This window comes from Patiria miniata, unplaced genomic scaffold, assembly GCF_015706575.1.
Source record: "Patiria miniata isolate m_02_andy unplaced genomic scaffold, ASM1570657v1 HiC_scaffold_2, whole genome shotgun sequence".
NCBI lineage: Eukaryota > Metazoa > Echinodermata > Asteroidea > Valvatida > Asterinidae > Patiria > Patiria miniata.
In genome coordinates, this window is record NW_024037058.1 from 7656814 (window position 1) to 7680014 (window position 23201).

At 39.0% G+C, this 23201-nt stretch overlaps 2 protein-coding genes and 1 long non-coding RNA gene across 5 annotated transcripts; 2 read left to right on the forward strand and 1 right to left on the reverse strand.

The window, feature by feature from the left end:
- Positions 1–506: 506 nt before the first annotated feature.
- On the reverse strand, positions 507–6425 carry LOC119726245 (glutathione S-transferase theta-1-like). 3 transcript variants are annotated; one of them, XM_038197871.1, is made up of 6 exons: positions 6409–6425; positions 5800–5931; positions 3972–4059; positions 3245–3395; positions 2621–2788; positions 507–2011 (listed from the first exon to the last, which is right to left on the reverse strand). In XM_038197871.1, the coding sequence occupies exons 2-6, from the start codon at positions 5909–5911 to the stop codon at positions 1838–1840; spliced, it is 693 nt and encodes a 230-aa protein (XP_038053799.1). In that variant the 5' UTR covers positions 5912–5931; positions 6409–6425; the 3' UTR covers positions 507–1837. The 3 variants fall into 3 exon arrangements, with proteins under 3 accessions (XP_038053799.1, XP_038053798.1, XP_038053800.1); XM_038197870.1 differs by lacking the exon at positions 6409–6425 and adding an exon at positions 6295–6400; XM_038197872.1 differs by lacking the exon at positions 6409–6425 and having other exon boundaries at positions 1787–2253; positions 5800–6091.
- Positions 6159–15537, forward strand: LOC119726246 (dentin sialophosphoprotein-like). Its single transcript, XM_038197873.1, has 10 exons — positions 6159–6209; positions 6606–6762; positions 7653–7724; positions 8578–8680; positions 8770–8837; positions 9350–9419; positions 9646–9813; positions 12302–12517; positions 12933–13165; positions 13298–15537. Exons 2-10 carry the CDS (start codon positions 6698–6700, stop codon positions 14472–14474), a joined length of 2172 nt encoding a protein of 723 aa, XP_038053801.1. The 5' UTR covers positions 6159–6209; positions 6606–6697; the 3' UTR covers positions 14475–15537.
- Positions 10667–11623, forward strand: LOC119726247. Its single transcript, XR_005270815.1, has 2 exons — positions 10667–10854; positions 11049–11623. It is a non-coding gene; the product is annotated as an uncharacterized LOC119726247 (long non-coding RNA).
- Positions 15538–23201: the final 7664 nt, after the last annotated feature.

The window sequence follows — 23201 nt, forward strand, 5'->3', positions numbered from 1 at the left end:
TTTTTAATGAAAGATGATGTCTCAAAACCGCCAAACTCACTGGTTTGACTGGAATCCTGCTGCTGCACAATTTTAACGATTTTTTTTTAGATGGGGTTATGATTGAGAATAAGCTTTATGTGGCCTCTTTGGACTCCCATATATTTGTACTAGGTTTAGTCGGGCACCATTTGCAGTCATCAGCCGACATTTGAAGGGGAAAAAAGGTAAAAAAAAAAAAAAAAATGCCGCGGCGCCGCACCACTTTCTGGGCAAGCTCCATACCAGAAACCGGTGACTTTTTTGGGGGGCTTATTGGATGACTTTTTAATAACAGCTGGAAGATGACATGTATTGTTTTAATGACTTTATTTTTATTTGCTCAATTTTTTTATGCAATATTATGCTCTTCAAAGTTGGGATGAAAACGGAGTTTGCACAAATGACTGTGATGTTCATGGATTTTTTAAAATTTAAAAAAAAGTGTTGGAAGTTTGGTTTAGAAATGCACATGCTGGGGACGGAGATTCTTAAGGTATTCATTTGAACTCAATCATGCATACCTCACTAACAGTTTAATTGCAGTGACCCAACCACTTATTGTCAGAATATCATCATGTAAAAATTGAAATTCTTGAGCTTTTAAATATCCCAGCGTAGTAGTATTCAAATATTTTTCAATAATTTTAAAGCCTAATGTATAATATTTGGAACAATTCACGTTAATAAAATATAAAACTGGAAAAGGGCTTGGTAATTTCTTTAACTTAATTATATACAAGTAACAACAAAGTCTTCATCGTCAGAAATGATTTTCTCTCAAGTTTCATAATTTATTACAAACTTTAAAGAAAATATTTGACAGTAATTACATGAATTCTTTACAAAACACATACATGGCAATTTTGTTTGGACAAACGCGCTGAAATCAAACAGCAAATTCGAATGTTTATCATATTACATGAACTAATATTCACATGAAGTTGGATAATAGATTTGAAAATTATATAAACTGTTGCTTATAACATGATACCATAAGCTTAAGTGTGTCCCTGGATGGAGTCTCATACTACCAATAAGAACATTGGTAGGGCCAATAGGCACACTTATTGACCAAGGGATGACCTTAAATTAAATCCACATCTTTTTAATTAATAAGGTCATCCCTTGGTCAGTAGTTGCGCCCATTGGCCCCAGGTACATGTTCTTATTGGCTGGAAAATGGCCAACATTTATTGAATCATGTTTTCATTTACCCTTATTCTTTTTGATTGATATTTACCTCATAATCACAATTTCCATTAAAAGCAGAATACAATGTGTGTACTGTGTGAATAGTTCACATGTAGCAAGAAATTTTGGCTCATGCCCTGCAACCATATTTCCTAATGAGAATCATGCATTGGGCCACACTTGGTAAGTGCCTTAGGGCCCCTCTCAAGTCATATCTGGGACAATTTCCGGATACAAGTTCCAGACATTGTATTATTTATAAGTTGCAGGATTCTTAACAATGAATCTTCCTGCAATGAAGTTTGAAGTATCAATGAGTCAAGCAGCTGGTAATGAAAATTTCCCTGGAACATGTCTGGGACAAATGCAGAGCTTCTTCCGGACAAAGTGAATGATTCTACCCGCAACTTGTCCGGAACTCGTCCCGGATATGATATGAGACAGGTCCTTAAAATCTTGAGCAGCACCCACACTTTAGTAAGCCAAAAGTGCGCCCTCTACAGATCCTACACAGAGCCATTGCTGTTGGAGCGTGAGTGATGACAAATTGATGAACATGAGTGGAATCTGGTCATGACGTGATCATAGATTTTTATTTCGACTCTCTCTAAAGGATGATGCGATTTTACAGTTTTGCCGGTGGAGCTTTCTCCTGCATGTTCTTGTCCCGCACCCGGTTCAGCAGCACAAACACCTCGTTGAAATGCGGGCTCAGGTCCGCTTTGACGCGCTCGATCCAGGCTGCGAGTTTCGGATGGCCTGCGGTGACGTTGCGTCCCGATGCCGTGACTTGCAACACCTGTGTACGGCAATCGAGAAACGGCGACTTCAGGAATTTGTAACTACTTGTTCATTGTTTCTTTTTTGTGCAATGTGAGATTGCGGCTGTTAGTTTTTCTTGCTCCTGTCTCTGAGTTTGTGCATGAGGCTGTGAACTTCGTCAAAATGGGGGGCGAGGTCTGTCTTGACGCGATCGGTCCACGTTTGAAGCGTTGGTCGGCCTGCAGTGACCACTCTTCCGGACGCTACTACCTGCTCCACCTAGATACAATAAAAGTCTTCCAATCAGGGGCCAGTTGCTAATTTGCTATGAGCTGAAATAAAATGTTGCTGAGCAAAAATGGGTTAACAGCCAAAATTTCATGCAAAGCATATAACTTGGACTGCATGGTACTCGTTGCGTTTTTGATTAGCATTCAAAATTTTGCTAAGCATTATTTGCTGTATCATGAGATCGACCGATTTATTAAGCTCCGCCCACATGATGCATTGACCAATCACAGCCATGATTGCTGAAGACAGTCGTAGAAGCGCGCACTTACGCATGATATGTACAGCGATTGAGAGGCGTTTGTTTTGTTGTCCACGTGCGCGCAGTGGGCGGGGCTTTAATGAATTGGTCTCTTACCTCACAGATTCCGAGCAAGTCGGCGATGCTGATTTTGTCTCCGCAGAGGTAGGGCGTGTCCTTCAGAAACACGTCCTCCATGGCCGTCAGTGTGGTGTGCATTGTGTTGACGTGTTGCTTGAGTTCGTCTTCATCAGGGGGTGTTCCAGTTGCTCTGGGTAGAATCACCTACCAGAAAAATCAAGCCATTCAAACTTATGTATATTCTATGTCATTTCATTTCAATCTTATTGAGATGGAAATTTATTCAGATTCTTATTCACTCATGTCAATCACAACATAAGCCCAAGTCTGTGAAAAGTCATCACATGTCATCACAATTCATCATAAATCAATCGCAGATCGATCACAAGTTATCACAAGTTAACTCAAGTCAAGTGACAAGCTTTTTCAAATGACCTTCAAGTTAACTGTGAAAAAAAGATGTAATCAACCACAGTCCATCCCCTTGGAGCATCGACCAATGAGAGAGGCCTATTCGTCTCATAAATATGTATGAGGTGTAATAAAACTTGAAACTTGATAAGTACAAAGTACCTGCAATGTCTTCTGCTGCCTATAATTTTAAAAGAAAATACAAGGTGATCATGAAACTTTTAAGCAGGGAATATGCTGGCAGTCTACCTCGTGAATGAAGACAGTCGCACAGTGCATGCGCGTGTTCATGTGCTGCCACGCCATGTATTCTCGCACTTTGCTGCGAGCTTGCAAATCTTTCGGATACCAATGGTCGGGAACGTTGTACTTTTCTGCCAGATACTGCAAAATTGCCACACTGTTGGAAAAAAGAACAACGATAAAACCTCAGTCTTATTAATTCGCACTTGAGATGAGGACATGTCCACATTTTTTGTGCTGGTCTCAGAGGGCCAGCCTGTAGTCCCATTTCTACCTCTCCAACTAAAGTGAGCCGGGCAGTGCTATCATATAGGATTACCCTGGTAAGCCAATGAATGGGCTAAATCTGGCCAATTATGTACACACAAAAGCGCAAAAAGAATTTCAGTGAATAACCATTCTGAATCAATTGATACGGAATTTTGTGGACTCTGGGACCAGCTTTAATACTAGGATTGCCTAGTCTTTTATTTTCTGCCAAAATTGTAAATTTATAGGAATCTGTGGAGCTCATTGAAAGCAATTTTGGTTGTATCGATCATCATAATGTATTTATTGTAAATTCACAAATCACTTATGTGTGCATCTATACGGAGCAGAGAGAACCATCAATCTGTCTCCTCCCCTCAAAAAAAAAAATATAAAAAAATATAAAAACGTTAATATTCTGTTTATTATTTTTATTATCATTATTTTTATTATTTTTTTCCCTATTCTCTTGCTATTGTATCACCTTTCAGTAAGCTTGAAATCACCATCTTGTATGGTAGGAACTTTTTGGAATGGGTTAATGCGCTTGTACTCCTCACTTTGCTGCTCATCTAAAAATAAATGACACAACAAAGGTAATTTTTGTTATAAATAAAATACACATACGAGTAATATTAAAATGTTCACAACTCTAATTTAACTATATACCATGTTAACCATTAACTGATCTAACTAATCAAATATATTAAAGCTGATCAAAAAATTAATAACATGACACTGGTTAGCCCCACTAGTGTGGCTGTCGGTATGCTGCGCAGAGGTTCAGCGTAGCATACCGACGGCCACACTAGTGGGGCTAGACCATGTATACTCGGACTCCCTATTATCGCGGCATCCCTATTATCGCGGCATGGGAATTTTCTCTTTTTACAGTGTCAAAACTCCTTTAAGTGGCGATTTTTATCCAGTTCACCAGTCATCAAGGATTTTCTACCAAGTTGTATAAAAAGGACGATTAAAAAATGTTGTGTCTTTCGGGACTTTTAACGATTTTAATAAATATTAACGTTTTCCAAAACTTGCAAAATTTTCCCTCACCGTGTCTGCTAAAAGGTACCGTTTATATTTTAACATAAATCTTTAATTGCGCTCTGTCCATGAAAGTTCCATTGTCTGGTTCCCATTCTTCAGCTGCAAATGTAAAATGAAGTCGAACGACGATATTTGCAGCGCGAAATCGTAACAACTTTTACGGGATCAAAATAAGCACCGCGCGTTAGCGAAAATAAAACGGCACACCGTGTAAAGTGAATGGCGCCCTCAATCGCCGATCAGTAGACTTGCCTCCGGGATTTTGTTCTCCTTTCGGGGGAAGGGCAGGGTCTTAAGAAATCATCCTGCAGACATTTTGTCTTTAATCACCTTGAACGTTACAGGGAAAATATCAGACTTTATTCAGGGGGTGTTTTGGTCAAACATAAACTATGAACAAAAAAGTTGGGATCATTATAAAAACCACTTCCCGCATACCGCGATAATAGGGAGTCCACCTCCGTTCGCACACGCCGCGCAGGTCTATTTTCACAGGCATCGTACACGGAATAAACCACACACCCCGTCAGATTTTTTATATTAATTTAAAAAGGAAGAGTTATACTACACATAAGACAGGACAATTCTGGAAGGTTAGTGGGCAATCTCTATTCCGAACGAGAAACGTGATAAGTACCGCGATAATAGGGCGTTCCATCCTAGACACTGGTCAACTGATCAACTGATTTACAATTTACAAACCATTCAAACGATCAAGATATATCAAACTTGCAATTGCATCCATAACAAAACAGATCAAGGTTGAAGTAAGAACTTAGCTTGAGTAGCTCCAGCTATCATGCTCATCAGGAATTCACATGTAAATTCCTGATGAGCATTAGCTGGAGTTACTCTAGCTTGAGTGACTCCAGCTGACATGCTCATATTCATTCACATGTAGCGCTGGAGGAAGGCCTGTGCGTTTCCATGTGGTAGCAAGAGACCCTAAAAAAATGGCCTCTCCAAAAATTGTTCATTTTCACCTCTAATATCCCACCCCAGAGTTCACCCACATACCTCATAATTTCAGCAGTCATTTACGAAGCCTAATGATCGATTTGAAACAAGACCAACAAAAATGTGAATGAATATGAGCATGTCAGCTGGAGTCACTCAAGCTAGAGTTACTCAAGCTAGTACTCCTAAGAAAATATGGCATTCTTTCCTTCATTTCCTGCAGATATATTTCCTTAAAAACACGACACATGAAGCACACCAATTAACTTAAAAACAGTTATTTTGCGTGAAGGTCTACTCACATTTTCTCAATGCAATAGGTTTTGGCGTGAAGGGAATCTTGTTGACTTTACAAAACAGCACAACTGCCCTCGCCGGCTGGGACATCAAATCGAAGTACACTTTCAAGCTCATTTTTACAGCATTTGATCCTCCTGCCAAATACAGTTTAAACGATTACTGCTTGAGCTTCAGCCAAAGCCTTCCCAACGAGAAATTAAATTTGTAAAGCTCAGCAATATTTAAGGGCGTTTTCGAATCCCTGTTAAGTGTATTGTTAACCTGGGTTAACTCGGGTTAACCCGACACGAGAACAGCGGTCTCGAACGTGACGAACAGACCCGAGAGGGCGCTCGTGGATCAATTTTTTTCACTCCCGGCCCGGTTGACGTTGATGGAGGGTTCGGCGAGGTGCAGCAGACTGTGCAGATTCGTAAATTGTTTTGTGTGGTTTTTTTTTTTGCTAATAGTTAATAGATCGGCCATTTTGCATTGCTTTAAATCGATGTGACACGTACCCGTGCGTTCGTAACAACCAGCTCGAGAACACGTTCTCGTGTTACACGCGTGTTAATGTTGTCAAGAACAGGGATTCGAAAACGCCCGAAAAAAGTCTAAAACAGAGCGACAACTGAGTTTTGAACTTTGGCCCTTTAAATCTAAATACACACATCATGTAGATCATGTCATAATTATTTGTGTCGAAAACTCCACAATGCAAGCAGATGTTAATTTTACAAAAATTAAAAATTCCATCATCTGAGAAGAAAATTTCAAACTTGATGAACTTAGATATTCCACAAATGTTTTTAACAGCTTAAAAATATAGATTTGTTCTAGGAACCAACTACATGATTAAAAATATAAACTGGCGAGAATTCGGTCAATGAACTTTTTTGACTGACGTTGCCAAATTCCAAGATGGCAGCCTCCATGATCGCTCGTTCTACGAGCGAATGCTCCGAGGGAAGTGGCACAAATGACGGGTTTGTACAGTGATTTCTTTCTCAATGTTAATATGACATGTTAGAGAGTATTGGTGACCCATCTACGAAGAAATCAATGCCACAAAATTGTCTGAAATCTCGCTTCTAATTAAGCCCAAAGTTAGTCGCGAGAAACGTCGAAAACACTGATGTCGACCAACTGAGGGCGCTGTCACCTATATGTGGTCCGTTGTTTAGAAGTGTGTTTCCTGGGTCTTCTGATGTCATCTTTTCACCATAAATAACCTCATTAGTTAATGATAATTATTCCGACTGTGTAAAAAAAAATTTAAAAAAAGAATTTTTGTTTAACATTTTGATTTTCAATTCAAGACAGTCATACTCATACTAGTACTCGTACTACTAATCATAGGAAGACACAAGCACGGTGAAAACATTAACTTGTTTTGGCATAAATTATAATGGGTTGATGTGTGTGATCGGTCGATCGCGCTGTGCTATTGGGCGATCCTGACGGATATCTTGGACTTTTAGTGCTTACCTTTAAAAAAAAAACTCTATAGTCTTTGAACCAAACTTGTTTGAGTAACTCCAGCTCATATGCTTTTCAGGAATTCAACATACATGTATGTTGAATTCCCAATGAGCATATTATGAGCTTGAGTTTCTCAAGCTAGTACCGAAACAGCAAAGTGAATGCATCACGATTAACTTTGAATAACCCAGCTCAAAGGCTCATGCAATGGGAGATTGCAAATCTTCCCTTTCATGAGAGCTGGGTTATTCCAAGCTAGTCGTCATGAGGATGCTAACACATTCAATTCCAGTATACTTTAATTTCCACTCTGCACAATAACGGACTGATATCAGTGGTGAAAATATGCAGAACAAAACCAAACAAACTTTCAAATTTGTTTTTCTCATTACAGTGAATTACTACAAGAACTTGGGCTGTTAGAGGCAATTTATGTACATGAGTTGGACGTAAATTACACCGACAGGTAAAGTGTGTCATCATGATGTAGCTTACTTAGGAAACCCTAGTATAAATGTATTATATGCATATTATGAGCAACACAGCGATCAAGCTGAACTTCATGAAAGTTGTGTTCCCCAATTTGAAATCTAAGCTGTTTTTCCACTCCATGTTCTGTATGAAAGTTACTTTGCTTTTTAAAAAGAAAAAAAACAAATCAAATTTCTAGATGTCTATTTTGTAAAAATTGTGCCGTCAATCAGTGGGTCAGTCAGTCAGTGGCTCAGTGGGACAGGTGGCCTGGCCCTCTGGGACCAGCAAAATATTTTTCCCCTATCATTAAACGTCCCAAAGTCCAGGTGAGCTTAATGCTGTTACGCCCCAACTATTAATGGCCCCAACTATAGTTGGGACAGTCCGAAGTCCCACCAATATTTTGGAAAATTCCTAACTATAGTTGGGACGATCCTAACTGTAGTTGGGATCATCCCAACTATAGTTGGCGTGATGCCATATAATTGTGGCGTAACAATGCCTAAAGCAAATCTGCCATAGAGGGCGTCAGGTTGGCGTAGCGCTACTTTCCGCGCCTTCCACCACTGTGACCCGGGTTCGAATCCCGCCTGGGCCAATATGTGGATTGGGTTTTCAAGTCCTACCTGATTCCGTGGGTTTTCCTCAGAATACTCTTCTTTTCCTCCCACCTCTAAAACTGTAATTTCTTCACATTGTCTTCTCTTAATACTGGGACCCATGGGAGATCAGTGGATTTCACTGAATGGGCTACCCAGTTAAAATAATAAATAAATAAATAAATAATACCTTAATTAATTTCTCAGTTTTAATGTTATTATTTCATTGTAAATTCTTCTTCACAGCGGAATTCCTACTGAGTTGAGCATTATCTTGCATCCAGCTACAGCAGGCAATCTGGATCAGCAATACGTATGCCTGACACTTAACATAAAGTTACCCGAACAGGTATTTTGAAATTCTTTTCTTCTACTTTCGAATTACGAAATCTACTGCAGTAATATTAACCATTTTTGTCTCTTTGTTGTCTTTCACAGTACCCACACAGTCTGCCAGAGATCACCATAAGGAACCCACGAGGGGTGTCAGATGAACACCTTGCTAGGTGGGTACTGGGTACTATTGGGTGTATGGCAACCCTATTGGGTGTATAGCTACCCATTTGGTTTACTTGGTAGAGTCAGGAGGTAGTTACCCAAAGTTGGAAAAAGCGGCAACCCAGTTGAGGTGTCATGGGGTAAGGGTTAATTAGTCATAGGGCTATAGTACTGGGTACCATTGGGTGATACTCATTTATTGGCCACGTTAATATTGGGTAAAAATGGGTAGTAAGCACTTGGGTCCTTTTGCACCCACTGGGCAAGTCCTGTTGACTTGCACGGGAAGGTAGATGTTCCCGCCCCAACTCTGAGCCATGAGCATCAGCCACTTGCTAAACAGAGCTCCCCAGTTGTATAAGGGCCACCCATTGGGAGTTGAATAAAATGAGAGATAAATTGGCAAAGGTTTTTAAATTTTTTTTATAGATCTAGCTCCTGTGGTCTCTTATAATAGTTCGTGGTTGACCATGGAAAAGTGTTCACTGTTTAAATTGAAAATGTCCTCTGTTTTGTGTAGTCTTGGTGCCAAGCTGAACCAGATAGCTTCAGAGAGGCAAGGCGGAGCCATGCTGTACGAACTCATTGAGGTAAGAATTCACCCTGGGAGAAAATCAACAAATTGACAGTTATTGATAATTATAACATCTTATAGCGCTTCTCGGAGGAACTGGAATACCAGCAGCATGTTGGCGTTCTAGTGATGTAAGCAGTGGACTGTTTATTTGGCTGCTGACTGAATGTACTTTGGCTGTATTTGTGTAACATTTTGTCCCTGTGTGATTTTCTGTTATCTGATTGGTTGCTGTGGCCCAGGTTGCCAAGGAGAGCTTGACCGATAACAACACTCCCAGTTGCCAGTGCGTTATCTGCTTGCATGGTTTCACCGAGACGGACGTCTTCACCAAAACGCAGTGTTACCATTACTTCCACAGTCAGTGCCTGGCCCGCTATCTCAAGCATGCTCAAGAAAATGAAGAGGAGGTGGGTGATAAGCTGCTCAGCAGACAATATTGCTTAGCAGAAAAATATTGCCCAGTGGAAAATATTGCTTAGGAGAAAAATATCTTAGTGGAACAAATGATCCCTAGTAGACAATATTGCTCAGCAGATAAATATTGCCTAGTAGAAAATATTGCTTAGCAGAAAAATATTGCCTAGTAGAAAATATTGCCTAGTAGAAAATATTGCTTAGCAGAAAATATTGCCTGGTAGAAAATTATTCTTAGCAGGAAAATATTGCCTAGTAGAAAATATTGCTTAACAGAAAAATATTGTTTAGCGGGAAAATATTTGTAACAGTCCGTTTCAATTTATTTATTTATTTTTCTTTTATTTGATGTGTCCTTTCCTTTCCACCTTACAAGGAAAAGTTCCTATGCAAATGTCTTTTCTTTTCCTGTGTGAATATTCAATAGCAATGTGCATTCTTAGACATTCTTCAGTTGGGTGTAGTTCTTTTGTGTTTGATTAGTTGGGTGTGTATGTGTGTGTGAGTATATAAGTGTATGATCAGTGTGACTGCAGCCCACTCTAGCTATCAGATATGAGAGCTCTGTAGACACCAAGACAAATTGTCTGCTGCCTGCTGCCTGCTGCCACACATTTTGCTGAGCAAAGTATTCAGACTCTGATGCAGAGCAATACGTATTAGCAGAGCCAAGCCGTGTACTGCAGCATTGCCATTGTATAGCTCAAATCAAATTAGGTTTTGCCCTTCACCGACGTTTTTTAAACACTGTATACTCAGTGTGTTACCTCCCGAGTGAAAGTTGGAAAAATCACTCGGGTGGGACTCGAACCCACGACCTCCTGCTTTCTAGTGCAGATGTCTTACCACTCGACCACCGAGCTAACGGGATCGGTTGGCCGGTTCGAATCTGATGTACATAGCAGTGGGTACCGCATAAAATATAAGATGGAATCCATCTTATAATCATTGTATAGCTGTTAGCTGGGGCATTTTTGCTCCACTGTCTGCTGGTGAGCTGTAAAGCCAGATACGGAGAACCTCGCTGCAAAACCGTGAGTTAGATTAATTTATTTTTTCTTCTAATTTTATCTGAAGTGGTTTAATTTCTTGAAATACGTTAATTTGTTCGAAGGATTATTTTGCCTACAAAATATAGTGACTGCTTAAACTTGCATAACCTGTGTACATTCATTATGTTAAACAATTAGGATTATTATTATCGGTTATTTTAATTTGACTTTTCCAGAAAGTATAACTGGGGATTTCAGACAGTTTGGGAGTCCTTCCACACCGCATGTGCATCCATTTGAAGTAGATCGGGGCAGTCGCCTGCTACTTGCTTGTGCCAAGACCTGACCTCGGGTACTACCCCAAGAGCCAGACGAGGACTGGATTAACCTCGTGACAGTTCAGCTGCTCAACTGGAAACCAGAACTCTATTGCTAAATACCCTGAATACATTTATTGTCATCGAGTCAAAGATAGAGTGAAGTCAATCAGTTAATTTGAGTCCAAGAAATAGTGAACTACTATTGTAACGAGTGTTTTTTTTTTTTATGAAATACAAAAAAGGAAACCGTTCAGTGTTGATTCATATTCAAAGAAAAAGCAGAAGTGATTCTGCTGGTGTAGCAACTAAAATGTCAATTTGTTAAAGTAAAGAGGAGTGTAAATTGAGTCGTGTACTAAAAACCTAGTGTAATTAAGTCAGTGTATAGTGCACATAAGCGCACTGTGTTTCAAGCGTATACGACTTGAAGATAATCTTGTTAGTTCAAGTTAAGTGTAACACCGTTTCCATAAACGGAAGTGTAATAAGGTTTTTGTAAACAAAAAGAAACTTAAGTAATCAAGCTTGGAAACAGAAGTTCAATCAGAGTTTTATTTATTAATTTAATTTTAGTGGTCATAGTCACAGAAGTATCAGTGTACATTTTTATCAATATAATTGTGTAGTCCTTCATTGAATGTTTTTAATATTAAAGTTTTGTAAATAATTGTCACTGAAAGAAAATTCTCCGTGTTGATTTATTTGCGTTGACAACAGTCTGACAATATTGCCTAGTGCAAAATATTGCTCAGCAGACAAATGTTGCCTGGTAGATACTATTTCTCAGCTGAAAAATATTGCCTAGTAGAAAATATTGCTTCGCAGAAAATATTGCCTGGTAGAAAATAATTCTTAGCAGGAAAATATTGCCTAGTAGAAAATATTGCTTAACAGAAAAATATTGTTTAGCGGGAAAATATTGCCAAGTGCAAAATATTGCTCAGCAGACAAATGTTGCCTGGTAGAAACTATTGCTCAGCAGAAAAATATTGCTTAGCCTCATTTTCACCATTTAGGGAGCACTAGTGCAAGGAGTCCATAGTTATCCAGAGGCCCCAAACCTGAACCCTACTTTAGTCAATTTTCTTTTTGGAATCAAAGAGATTTGTTGGGTGGAATTTTATCTTAAAAATTCAATAATTCTGATAAATTGTGATTTTCTTCGCCAGTCCGTCTGTCCGGTATGTCGCGAGCCTGTGATCTGCGACCTCGGCCAGCTAGAGGGCGCCCCGCCTCCAAACTCCATCCAGGAGGTCTATACCCCCAACCAGGTGTTGCGTGACATGCAGCGAGAGATGGCCGCCCTCTATAGGCGGCAGAAAGAGAAGGGCGGAATCATCGACATTGAGGCTGAGAACAACAAATTCCTCATTCATATTTCACAGGTACATTTAGTTTCCTTAAGCCCGGTTCATACTTCACGTGAAAGCAAGTGCGAAGCGAAATTCATGTTGTCAACAATGGTGGACGCGCCTCAAACATATTGTTGTCGTCAGGAATTTTGCTTCGCTTTCGCTTTCGCGTGAAGTTTTAACCGGGCCTAAAACAAGAACAGGCAGCCTAGTAAAGCTTGTGGCAAGTGCAGAAAATTCTATTCAATTGATTCAAAATGGCTATTCACTGGAAATCTTTTCATGCATCTGGTCAACAACAATGGGCCAGATTTAGCCCATTCATTGGCATCACAGGGTAATCCTATACAATAGCACTGCCCGGCTTACAAGAGACAGTCAGTCTGGGAATAATTACAATGTAATACAATGTATTACAACTTCTTTCTTGAATTTTTGGTATTTACAGACACCAAGTTTGCCAGCAAATTTTGGGATATCACCAGTCATAGCACAACCACAGCGGAGTACCGTTTCACAGAATGACACAAGCTGCAAAGTCCCGCCCACAGAAAGGGAATCCAGCAATCAAACTGTAAGTTTTGTGAAACCACTTGCGAATAAAGACGTTGGCCAATATAAAGGGAGTCGGCCAGGGTCGTCCCAAAGGAGTGACTACAAACAAGGTGGGAGGGGCTCAGGGCGCGGTGAGGGGCGGGGCAAAGGGTGGAACCAGGGGCGGGACCAGGGGCGGGACAAGGGGCGGGACCAGGGGCGGGACCAGGGGCGGGACCAGGGGCGGGACCAGGGGCGGGACCAGGAGAGGGACCATAGGCGTGGTCAGGGGTCAGATGGCAGAGGTCAAAGACCTTATTCCTCAGGTGCTAGGAATTATTACTCTAGAAACCCAGGCAGTCTTAAAGGTTCAATGTTTAATGGGAAAAGTTCAAATGAAGAAGCGTCAGCAAAGCATACAGATAGTGAGAACACAACTGACCAATCAGATTCCAAGACTGAAAATGTAGACGCTGTTGACCAATCAAATGCAACATCAGAAAATGGTCCTGGAAAAGTATTGGTTGAAAGGGGAAATAAGGATCAGCGCAATTGGTCGGGGAGACAAAGAAAAACTGGGTCTGATCGGAGGTTAAAGGGAGAATATCATGGAAAACTTGGAGAATCTACTGAATGCTCCATCAAACCCAACGTAGACAAAACCAAAGATGAGAAAATCACCAAAAATAATGAAAAAGCAGAGAGTCCTGTGCGAGCAAACAGTGAAAATAAATCAATTAAGAGAAACGCAAATGTGCAAGAAATGGAAAAAACGTCTGCCTCGAAGACTGACATTGACAAGGAAAAAACTGCTGTGGACCGCGACTATTCAAGGTCAAAAGGCAGAGGTCAAGACAGCAGTCTGGAGTCGGGCCACAGGAGTGACGGAGGCCGTCGTCCGAACCGCAGACCTGCCGGCAGAAGCCACGCCCCCAGAAAGGAGGGAGGATCTCCGACTGTGGAATCTGAAAGGAGCAAAGACAGTGCACAGAGAAAACCAGACGAGAACTTGTCCGAAGAGTCCGGTTTCCATGACAACAAGCAGTACACTGGCAGTGCTAAAACTAGCAACCATGCTAAAAATAGCACACCGGGGAACATCCGTGAGAGGGAGTCGGGACGAACTCGGAACAGAAATCGAAACAGAAGAAGGGAACCTGGCCAATTCAAGGACTCGCTTCAGAGTGATAATCAGGGTACGGTTCAAGGTGAGAGGTCAAAGTTCAAGGGTGAGAGTGAACCAAACAGGAGAGACCTCAAAGGCAAAGATACGGACAAGACGAAGAGCGCTGCCACTGTTGAGATTGGGTCTCGCGAGGGACGACCCAGATCCGACAAATCCAAATTGGAACGAACAGCGCCCCCAGGCTTCGGCGAACCTGCCCAAGCCAATAAATCAGACGTGGAACCCAAGTCGGTGAAACCCCCACCAGGATTCGAGAATGTCACGTTATGACACATGGCCCACACCGTCAGAAGAATATTGCCCAAAGTGAGGAACACTTTACCGAGAGTAAAAATAAAAAATAAAAAGAACAGTTCTTGCAAAATAGGTTAGAGCTCAGACAAACATTATCATTAGTTGAAAAATTCTTTAGATACCCTCTCGATTGTCTAAGATCACTTTCTTCCCCCCCCCCCCAAACTCGCATGCATGTACTTTCCCAAATGCTTCTTGTGACAGTTTTGGTGTTACAAACCGTAACGATGGCAATAATTCAGAAAAATGTTGTCAGAAATATTTTGGGGTAATATTTTGCATCACGGTAAATTTGTAAACTTTATATGTTGATATAACTGTCATCCTCCTGTGCAATTGTTACAAACTTCAATGAATGATTTAAACCAATTGGATTGAAAACAATTCTAAATTGTGCAGTATGTTGTTCGAGTTGGGACATAATTTATTTTGGAGCTGCTAAGAAGAGAATTTGTTAAACACAGAGTAAGGGTCATTCTATAAATTTAAGGTCCAAGTGTGACAATTGTTCCTGTCCCTGTTACCTTGGTACTTTGTATTTTGCCATTCAAGTATCATTAGGAATGACTTCAAGCTATTTTTGATTTGTTGGGTAGGTAGTTTGCTATTCATAATCACTCTTGGAGGACGACTGCATTAAGGAGTGCTTCAGAATTATAAAATCAAAGATGTCAGATGTAACAGGGACAGGAATAAAAAGTGGACCCCAATTTTATAGAACGGCCCACATATATTTGCTCATCCAACGTAGGTTACCAGCTAAAATATATACGATCATACATGTAGTTGTGACTGGTTCTCGTGTTATTTTTGTTAAGCTAAAATGTTTGCTCAGTAATTTTGTCTGCTTAGGCACTCTATAAAATTGGGCACTGAAAAATAATTCCTAGGTATTACCATATTGGCTGAAACAAAACAAAAATGTGATTATCTAATAAGTATCGAATATTAAATATAGAATAGAGAATAATGTTCAGTAAATCTACAATATTTTGCAATTGATGAATTGAATAAATGTGACATTCATGAAGTTATAAAGTCCAATGTCAACATAGTAATTTTTGAGTTTAATACATGTGGTTCCAAGCAGTGAGCGAGGAATTAGATTTTTCGTGGATGTCCATAAGACATTCCTTGACATATAAAATGCTTGAAACTGTTTTTATTCACAAATTCAGAAATCTTAAAGGGCAAAAGCAAACTTTGAAAATTTTAACATACAAGCTTGATAAACTCCATCTATGTCTGTTGCACAGCTTTGGAAATTTAACATGAAATTACATTAAACAAAACAAAAAAAACCCTACATTTTCAACATTTGTTTTCACATGAACTTTTTCAAATTGGTTTGAATTTAGGAATTCGTGAAATTTACATGTAATTTACATGAATTACTAGATTCAACAAAGAAAAAAGGACATGTAAATTAATTACATGTAAATTACATGTAAAATACATGTTGATTAAATGTAAATGAACAGATTAAAAAACAAATTTCCAATTACAGATTACACAACAATACACGATGGTGTCCTTTTTTCTTTGTTGAATCTAGTAATTTCCGTGCAAAATGTCCTGAGAAATGAATAATTTGAACTCCTTTTTTTGTTCATCAAAGTGAAACAGCGCCCTCTATTGATATGAGAAAATGGGAAGATCACTTTTAAGGAAAAAATGTATGAAGAAGGTTTACTTACTTTTCCCAAATTTGAAATCCTCCGAATCTCCAAAATATTTTTGTATTTCCTTATTTCTCAGCACACAACTAACGTTAATAATAATAATAATAATAATAATAATAAATTTATATTGCGCAGATTCCACATTAGTGTTCAAGTGCGCAGTACATACATGTAAAATCTAACTACCCAGATACAATTGAAATTCACAAGTGGAAATTAGAATACACAAATAAACAATTAAATACACAAGTATCCACGATAACACCTTTTAACCTCCCGTCCCCTACACCCAAGAAAAGGAGAATTAGAAACTAAGAAACCATTTATTAACTACATGTACAAACAAAATTCTGGTAAAAACAGTTCTTTGTTGCGTTTTTGTATTCATTCGCCCTTTAGTTTTCTTCTTCTCACATTACAATCATACTGAATGCTATAAATCAAGTAGCTAGGGGTCTAGCCGGTAACTTTGAAGACTAATGTGGGTCATCAGTTGGACACATTTTTTTCCCCCAAAGGATGAAAAGGAATGTTGAATCACACAGAGATTAAACTTTTTTTTTCAGTCCCAGAAAATAATTTGAAAACATTGAAAACACAAGTTTCTGACTCGCACAGACTGGAATAATAAATTGTATTATGTCGTTTGTCGAACCATATTGCATACTTTTCTTTGAACTTGCAACGTTGCAATTTGCGTGTGGGTCTGCGTCATGTTCCATTTCGAAGAACTCTTTTTATTCAGGAAATAAATCACACATTTAAAGGGACATTCACAGGATTACCTGGGGAAATCCTGTTTTGCAACAAGGAAAAAACTGAAACTGTACCCTCCTGGTTGCAATGAATGTACAAATATTCCATTCCATGAATAATTGAATATTCAAATTTTTTTGTAGTGGTATAATTGGGTCAGCCAATTGTGGCAGTCCACTTTAATTTTTGAAATCATAAAAAAAAAAATTGAAAACCACAAGTTGAAAATAAGGCAAGGCAGTGATGTAAAGCAGAAGTTGTTCAGCATCTTGTACAGCTTATTGGAAGCGAGATGCAAAATGAGAAAGTACAGTTCCCTAGAAATCAAAAGAAAGAGAAACTTAAACTAATATTATTACACTAATATTGTGTATTATTTAACCAGAACTACCTGTTTTGAATCACTATCACTTTCATAACAGGCACTTCTTGGACTTTACCTTGTCATGATAAATATTGAATCTATTTTAAGTAAAGTTGTTCTTCTCTTGTCATTGAATTTCTCGACCTGTCCCTTACGGTACAATTTATCATCAAAATTGCTCAAAATCTTAAGTGGGTAGGGTGCTTAACAACTAACCTGTTGAAGTTTCCGCAAAGTGGCAATTTTTTTTTTTTTTTGGAGAAAATAGTGAAAACCTGCACAGACAATTTTGGTTGCGTAGGGGGATTCCGTTGCTTGAGCACTTCCCATCCAAAAGTTTTGTATTGTGAAACGCACCCTCTTTTGTGCAATCCCTAAATCAACACTCATTCAGCCAGTTTGTGCCTTTGAGGTCCCAGTAAATGGGTAATCCTAAAAGTAGGCCTTATTAACGGATTTTGTAACCCCCCCCCCATTTTATTTTTTAACCACCTTAAATGTTTGTTTTCTTCGAAATGATACAATTTCAGGGCGGACTAATTTCGCCGGGTATTTTCCTAATTAAATTGGTAGATTTCTTTATTGATAAGGCCAAAAAGAAAAAATAAGTCGGTCTCTGGTCAGCGCGCGCGTCAATTTTAATCATGTGCGTCGATCTTTTTTTTTCTCCAAAATGTTCCGCGGTAGCTCCAAAAGCGCCCTCTATTTCCGCACCTCCTCAATTTTTTTTACCAAAGAGCACCAAGGAATGGGAAATTGCACCAAGGCAAATGATCGAAAGCACCAAGGCAAATTATGGAGGACACCAATGTACATGAGGACACCAAAAAAGCAAAATAGTACCCACCTTGTCTGTACAATCCAAGCTTGAAGAAAAGAAAAAAAAAGCCGCGTGGCCGCGTCAATTCCGGAACTTTGGTCTGACCAGAGACTGAATATTTTTTTTTGTGGCCTAATCACCAATGTTCCATTTAAGTGAATCTGCACTTTTGAAAAAATTCCTTGAATAAACACACATGACATAGCAATTAAAGAGTCAGTATATTAAAAAGTATTAGCCCTTCCAAATGAACATTCGCTGAATCATGATTACTTTCGTATTTCTGCAAGACAGGAACTCGTTTGGCCCTGTCATGACAGGATAACAACTATTTGCCTTGATCCCTTATGCAATATGATCTAATAGTGTTATTGGCAGAGGTTGTTCTCACAGTCCATAGCAGGATATCCTATATGTTTGTCTAGATCCAATGTCATGATATACTAATGATATATTACATGTTTTGTTAAGCTTCCTAGTATTATATTTGATTATCTGTATAGATAAACACAGTGTGTTTTGAAATCAGTATCATGGTATAAAGGTGAACATAACTGAAAGTAGTATAGTGGAACAGGAAAATTCAGGGGGAATTTTCAGATAAAACAAAACACTAATTCCATTTTAGAATGAAAAATATTTTGTACTTTTTATTTTAGCGAAGTATAAAACTGGCAAAATTGGCCACATGGAAAACATTATGATATAATTTTTGTGTATGGCCCGGGCATATGTTATTTTATAAGTATGCATTTGTTAATGTCCATCAGAAGGTGAGAAACAAAAAACCAAACAAATAAGCAAAACAAACAAACAAAACCAAAATAAAAAACAAACAGTGTGAGTGACGTACAATTTTTAACAGATTTCATTTTTGCAGCTAGTGGCTAAACTCAAAACATTAATAATTGTGTCACCGAAATTATAATTTGTTCTCGATTCTGTGTTTGTTTTTCATTTCAAAATTTAAAAAAAAATTATTTTAGGCAGTATCTAACCATTTATGTTACTGCCATCCCTTCCACAATGTCTGTGCTGCTCAGATTTCATGGCTGTTGGACATGTTGTATCAGTGATGTTTCTGGTTGAAAGAAACTGAAAGTGCCTTTCAATTTTGTCCACCTAAAACCCCACATCTTGATTAACTCTCTTTACAAGAGTTTTCTACGGTTTAGCCCACCATTGTTAGGCAGGTTGCAGCATGGAGGAAAGAATTAAGTTAATTCCTTCCTCCATGGTTGCAGTAATGCCATAACGCTCCCCTTTCTTTCAGTTTAAATTACCTTCGTGAACAATTGTCCAATCTTCACAAGCTGGTATGTCTCATTCAAGCTATGGAGTTTGTCCCCTAGTGATACTTAAACGGAGGAGTGCCTTTGTTATAACGCCTGTTTGCCTGACATGCATTGTTAACAAAAGGTGGTCTCATGTTGAATTTGCTAGCTAGTTTAGTTTCCCCTTGCTTAACACCCCCGCCCCCTCCTCCCCCCCCCCCCCCTAATTTCAAATGTTGCAACAAATTTTGCCTTGGCTACGTATATGGTTTTAGGTGTTGAACACACGTATACACACACCCAGGTCTGTGTTTATCTGCAATCGGGGACCCCCTATTATTATCCCTTTTTTGTTTGTTCTTCAACTTTTTAGAAAGACCACCCATAATTTTGTACAGGATCGCAAAATTGGGGACCTTGGGAATTGGGGACCCTATTGTCCTCTATTGTTCAACAAATCCCCTACTGAATGCAGAAACAAACTCAGGCCTAGTCTAGTGTGGACATTCCTTAGTCTTCGTGTATAATTGGGAAAAAGTGGAGGAAAAACATTTTTACTCGCACTGTGAATTCTCTTTCAGCTCAATTTTTTGTATCATGATTTTCTTGAGTGTTTCTCTTCATTTTGCATCTAATAACCCATTAACCCTTACCCAAAAATGCCTGTGAACCTGTTTTCCAGAAAGGGGGAACCTTGTGTGGACCTGGCTTTAGTCCACAGAAGGTTCACACAACCTGCATCGTGTGAACCTGTTTTGTTTTCAGGCCCACACAAAGATGGCAAGGTTGGCACACAAACACAAAAATATCAAATTTGCACTGTAACATTCTTGCTGTTTGCATCATGTGTTTTTTGGGGTTTTTTTTAACCAGTGTCCTGAACTAAAAGAAAAATACAGCATATCATGGGATGTGTTACGAAATCCCCATCCTTATCAAAATAGTTGCGTCCGGGAAATCTTTTTGGGATTTCCACTTGTTGGTTTCAAGTTGGCCTTGCGTTTTCCTCTTGAAAGTGGCAGGACAAACTTTGTGGGAAGGGAAGTTACAGAAGACAAAGAAAAATAATCGTTTGATTTCCTTCTACCTGTCAGTGCAAAGTACAAAAGTTATAAAACAACAGTGTTTTGTTTTTAATAAGCAATGCACAGTATTACATTGTATTACACTGTATTACAATGTGTTACATTTTATTACCTTGTATTTATTCACTGATGATATATGAGTGCTTGGGCAATTTTGAATTGTACAGGGAGTACTAGGCAGGGTGGTTGGGGGCGATACAACCCATTAAACATTTACCTTATACATTTTTCACAATACATATTGAAAGTACATGTAATGAATCGGGGTTTGAAAGATTCTTGATATTTAGAAATGTTTTGTGTCATTGCATAATATGTTTAGAGGTTTTTCTTGGTGTTTGTACTGAAAGTAGTTCAAAATTTAAACCTTTTTCAGATTTTCTCTGTCCCTAGTCTTCTTAAACATGGAATTTGTATCCTTGTGGAGACATCCCCTTGAGCCCCTTGTGTACTCAGTAACATTTTAGAGTGTGAAAAATCTAGTTCAAATGCCCATTGGGTGTAACCTCCACTAGAAACTTCTGAGAGAAAACAGTCAATCTAACTGTAAACTGTCCAACCCTCTAATCTATCTTATAATCCTTTGTCCAAACAGTGGCTTTATAATCCCTATTAAACACTTATAAGTGTAATTGAGCCACATGCATGTGCTAGTCACACAGCCGATATTGACAAGTGCAGGGGATTAGCACCAGTATCTGATAACAGGGGCCAATTTGTTGACAAAGTGATTAACACGATAAGAGTGTACCCCCAGAAGTACTGTCGGAGTTTACAGGCCCTCACTCAGAAAGCTGCTAGAAGCACTTACACCTGATGCCCTATTTAAACCAGAATTGATTTCCGGGGCTGAAATTCGGACCAAATATCCCTTACATAAAATACTTCAATTTGCGACACATGAACACACCGTGGAAATTCCTAGTTTCTGAGTAAAATCCATGTATCTATTTTGAGAAAACCTTGTGGAGATGTATTCACCTATAAAATTGCCTGGCGGAGACCTTGACAATGTTTTGTTCCCTATTGTTCACGCGTCTCCACAAGGTACAAAACCACAATACATGCAGTAAGAAAAAAAATTTCACATTTTATTTTATATTATCGTACATCATTCATTGTTGATTCAGCTTCTAGCATTTTGCCTACTTTTAGTTCGGTCAAACTTTGAACAAAGCCAATTTTTGGTTCAGCAAAAGTGGCCTGCAAATGCACTCTAGCAACATTCTGTATCTAGGTCACATAATGGTGTTCAATGTTACGCCCCCGCTTACTGTGCTGGATAGTCCAACATAGGTGCCATGTTATGCATAAATTAGGCAGCAACTGACTTGAATGTGACCATGTAATAGTCTGGGATGCATGCCTACCACACCTTTAGGTAGGAGGAACGTGCATTTTTTTCTTGAACGATGGTGTGCCATTGAAGTTGTTCATTGTAAAATATTTTTCGGGGAGATGTGTTGTGCCCACGTGTGCTGGAGCGCATTTGTATTAAAACCCTAAACTCCCTTGGAATTTAGGGTAAAATGTAAAATCCTCATTTATGAAGTTCTGCAGGTATAGCTCTTTCATACTCTAGGATATGAAAGACCAATTAATAAGCTTTCTTTTAGTACAAGAATCGTTCAAATCCCTCATGTACTTTTCAAGTTACAACATTTTAAACACAATCACCATTTTAAACTCCTGTCCACATAAGGATGTATATATATGTGAATTGTTTTCGTTTTGCTGAAAGAACACACACCTTTTTTGTGATCCGTGGACAGAAGTTTAAAACGGTGTTTGTGTTTAAAATTCCGTACTTTGAAAAGTACACGAGTGATTTGAATGATTCTTGTACTAAAAGAAAGCTTATTGATTGGGGCTTTCATCTTAACATTTGAAATTTAGTTTCTGATGTTTGCAAATGTTGTATTTTCCCTTTAAACATGAAGAAATTTGGGAGAGTTTAATTCTTACTTTGCCACTACAAGTACATAAATGCTTACTTGACACCATGCAAACCTCCAAACCCTCTAACATTCCAAATGCTCATTGACTCTGTTATCCTTCCTGTATGGGTTATTTTTATTTGTCTGGTTTGAGAATGACAGCTGACACAGTTGATGTGCATCAGCAAATAAAGTCGTTTCACATTTGGGTCAAGTTTTGCCAAACAGCCATGACAAAGCACTTTAATTCCACACTTTGTCTGCTTGGCACGCAATCCCGTGCAATAAAAACGGGGTCAGCTGAATCTAAGTCAGCAGAAGTTTGCTTCGTCCTTTGAGGAAATGCAAGAAATGAAAGCAAACATGTTGAGCTGAAGTGTACAGGATGCCAATAAAACATAGGCGTAGGGGGGGGGGATGATTTACCCCTCCCCCTTCAATATTTTGTACCCCTTTTTCATTCAAATGCCTTTTTTTTTCCAAAAGCCCTTACCCCCAATATTTGTTAACAAGTGCACTATTTTCTGAACAAGTGCCCTTTCTAAAAAAAGAAGTCGTGCCCTTTTTGTGCCAGCGGCCGTTACGAGTGCATTTGTTTAAATTTCGCGCATGTATCGCACTGAAAAGCGCCAAATATTGTCGTCCCCCCCCCCCCCCCCCTCCCCATTTGATTTTACAGAGGCCAACTGTCTGGAGAAAAATATGTGTCTACATTTCAGCACAGATGTTCAAGTACCCTTTTCAAGAAATGTTTACCCCCCCCCCCAATAAATATGACCTTGCTA

Coding starts and splice junctions, on each gene's coding strand:
- LOC119726246 (XM_038197873.1), top strand. CDS start 6,698: ATGGCAGCCTCCATGATCGCTCGTTCTACGAGCGAATGCTCCGAGGGA. Junction 8,681..8,769: donor ACATAAAGTTACCCGAACAG/GTATTTTGAAAT, acceptor TGTCTTTCACAG/TACCCACACAGTCTGCCAGA. Junction 9,814..12,301: donor CTCAAGAAAATGAAGAGGAG/GTGGGTGATAAG, acceptor TTTCTTCGCCAG/TCCGTCTGTCCGGTATGTCG.
- LOC119726245 (XM_038197871.1), bottom strand. CDS start 5,911: ATGAGCTTGAAAGTGTACTTCGATTTGATGTCCCAGCCGGCGAGGGCA. Junction 4,060..5,799: donor ACCTATTGCATTGAGAAAAT/GTGAGTAGACCT, acceptor ATTTATTTTTAG/ATGAGCAGCAAAGTGAGGAG. Junction 2,789..3,244: donor CGACTGTCTTCATTCACGAG/GTAGACTGCCAG, acceptor TTTTTCTGGTAG/GTGATTCTACCCAGAGCAAC.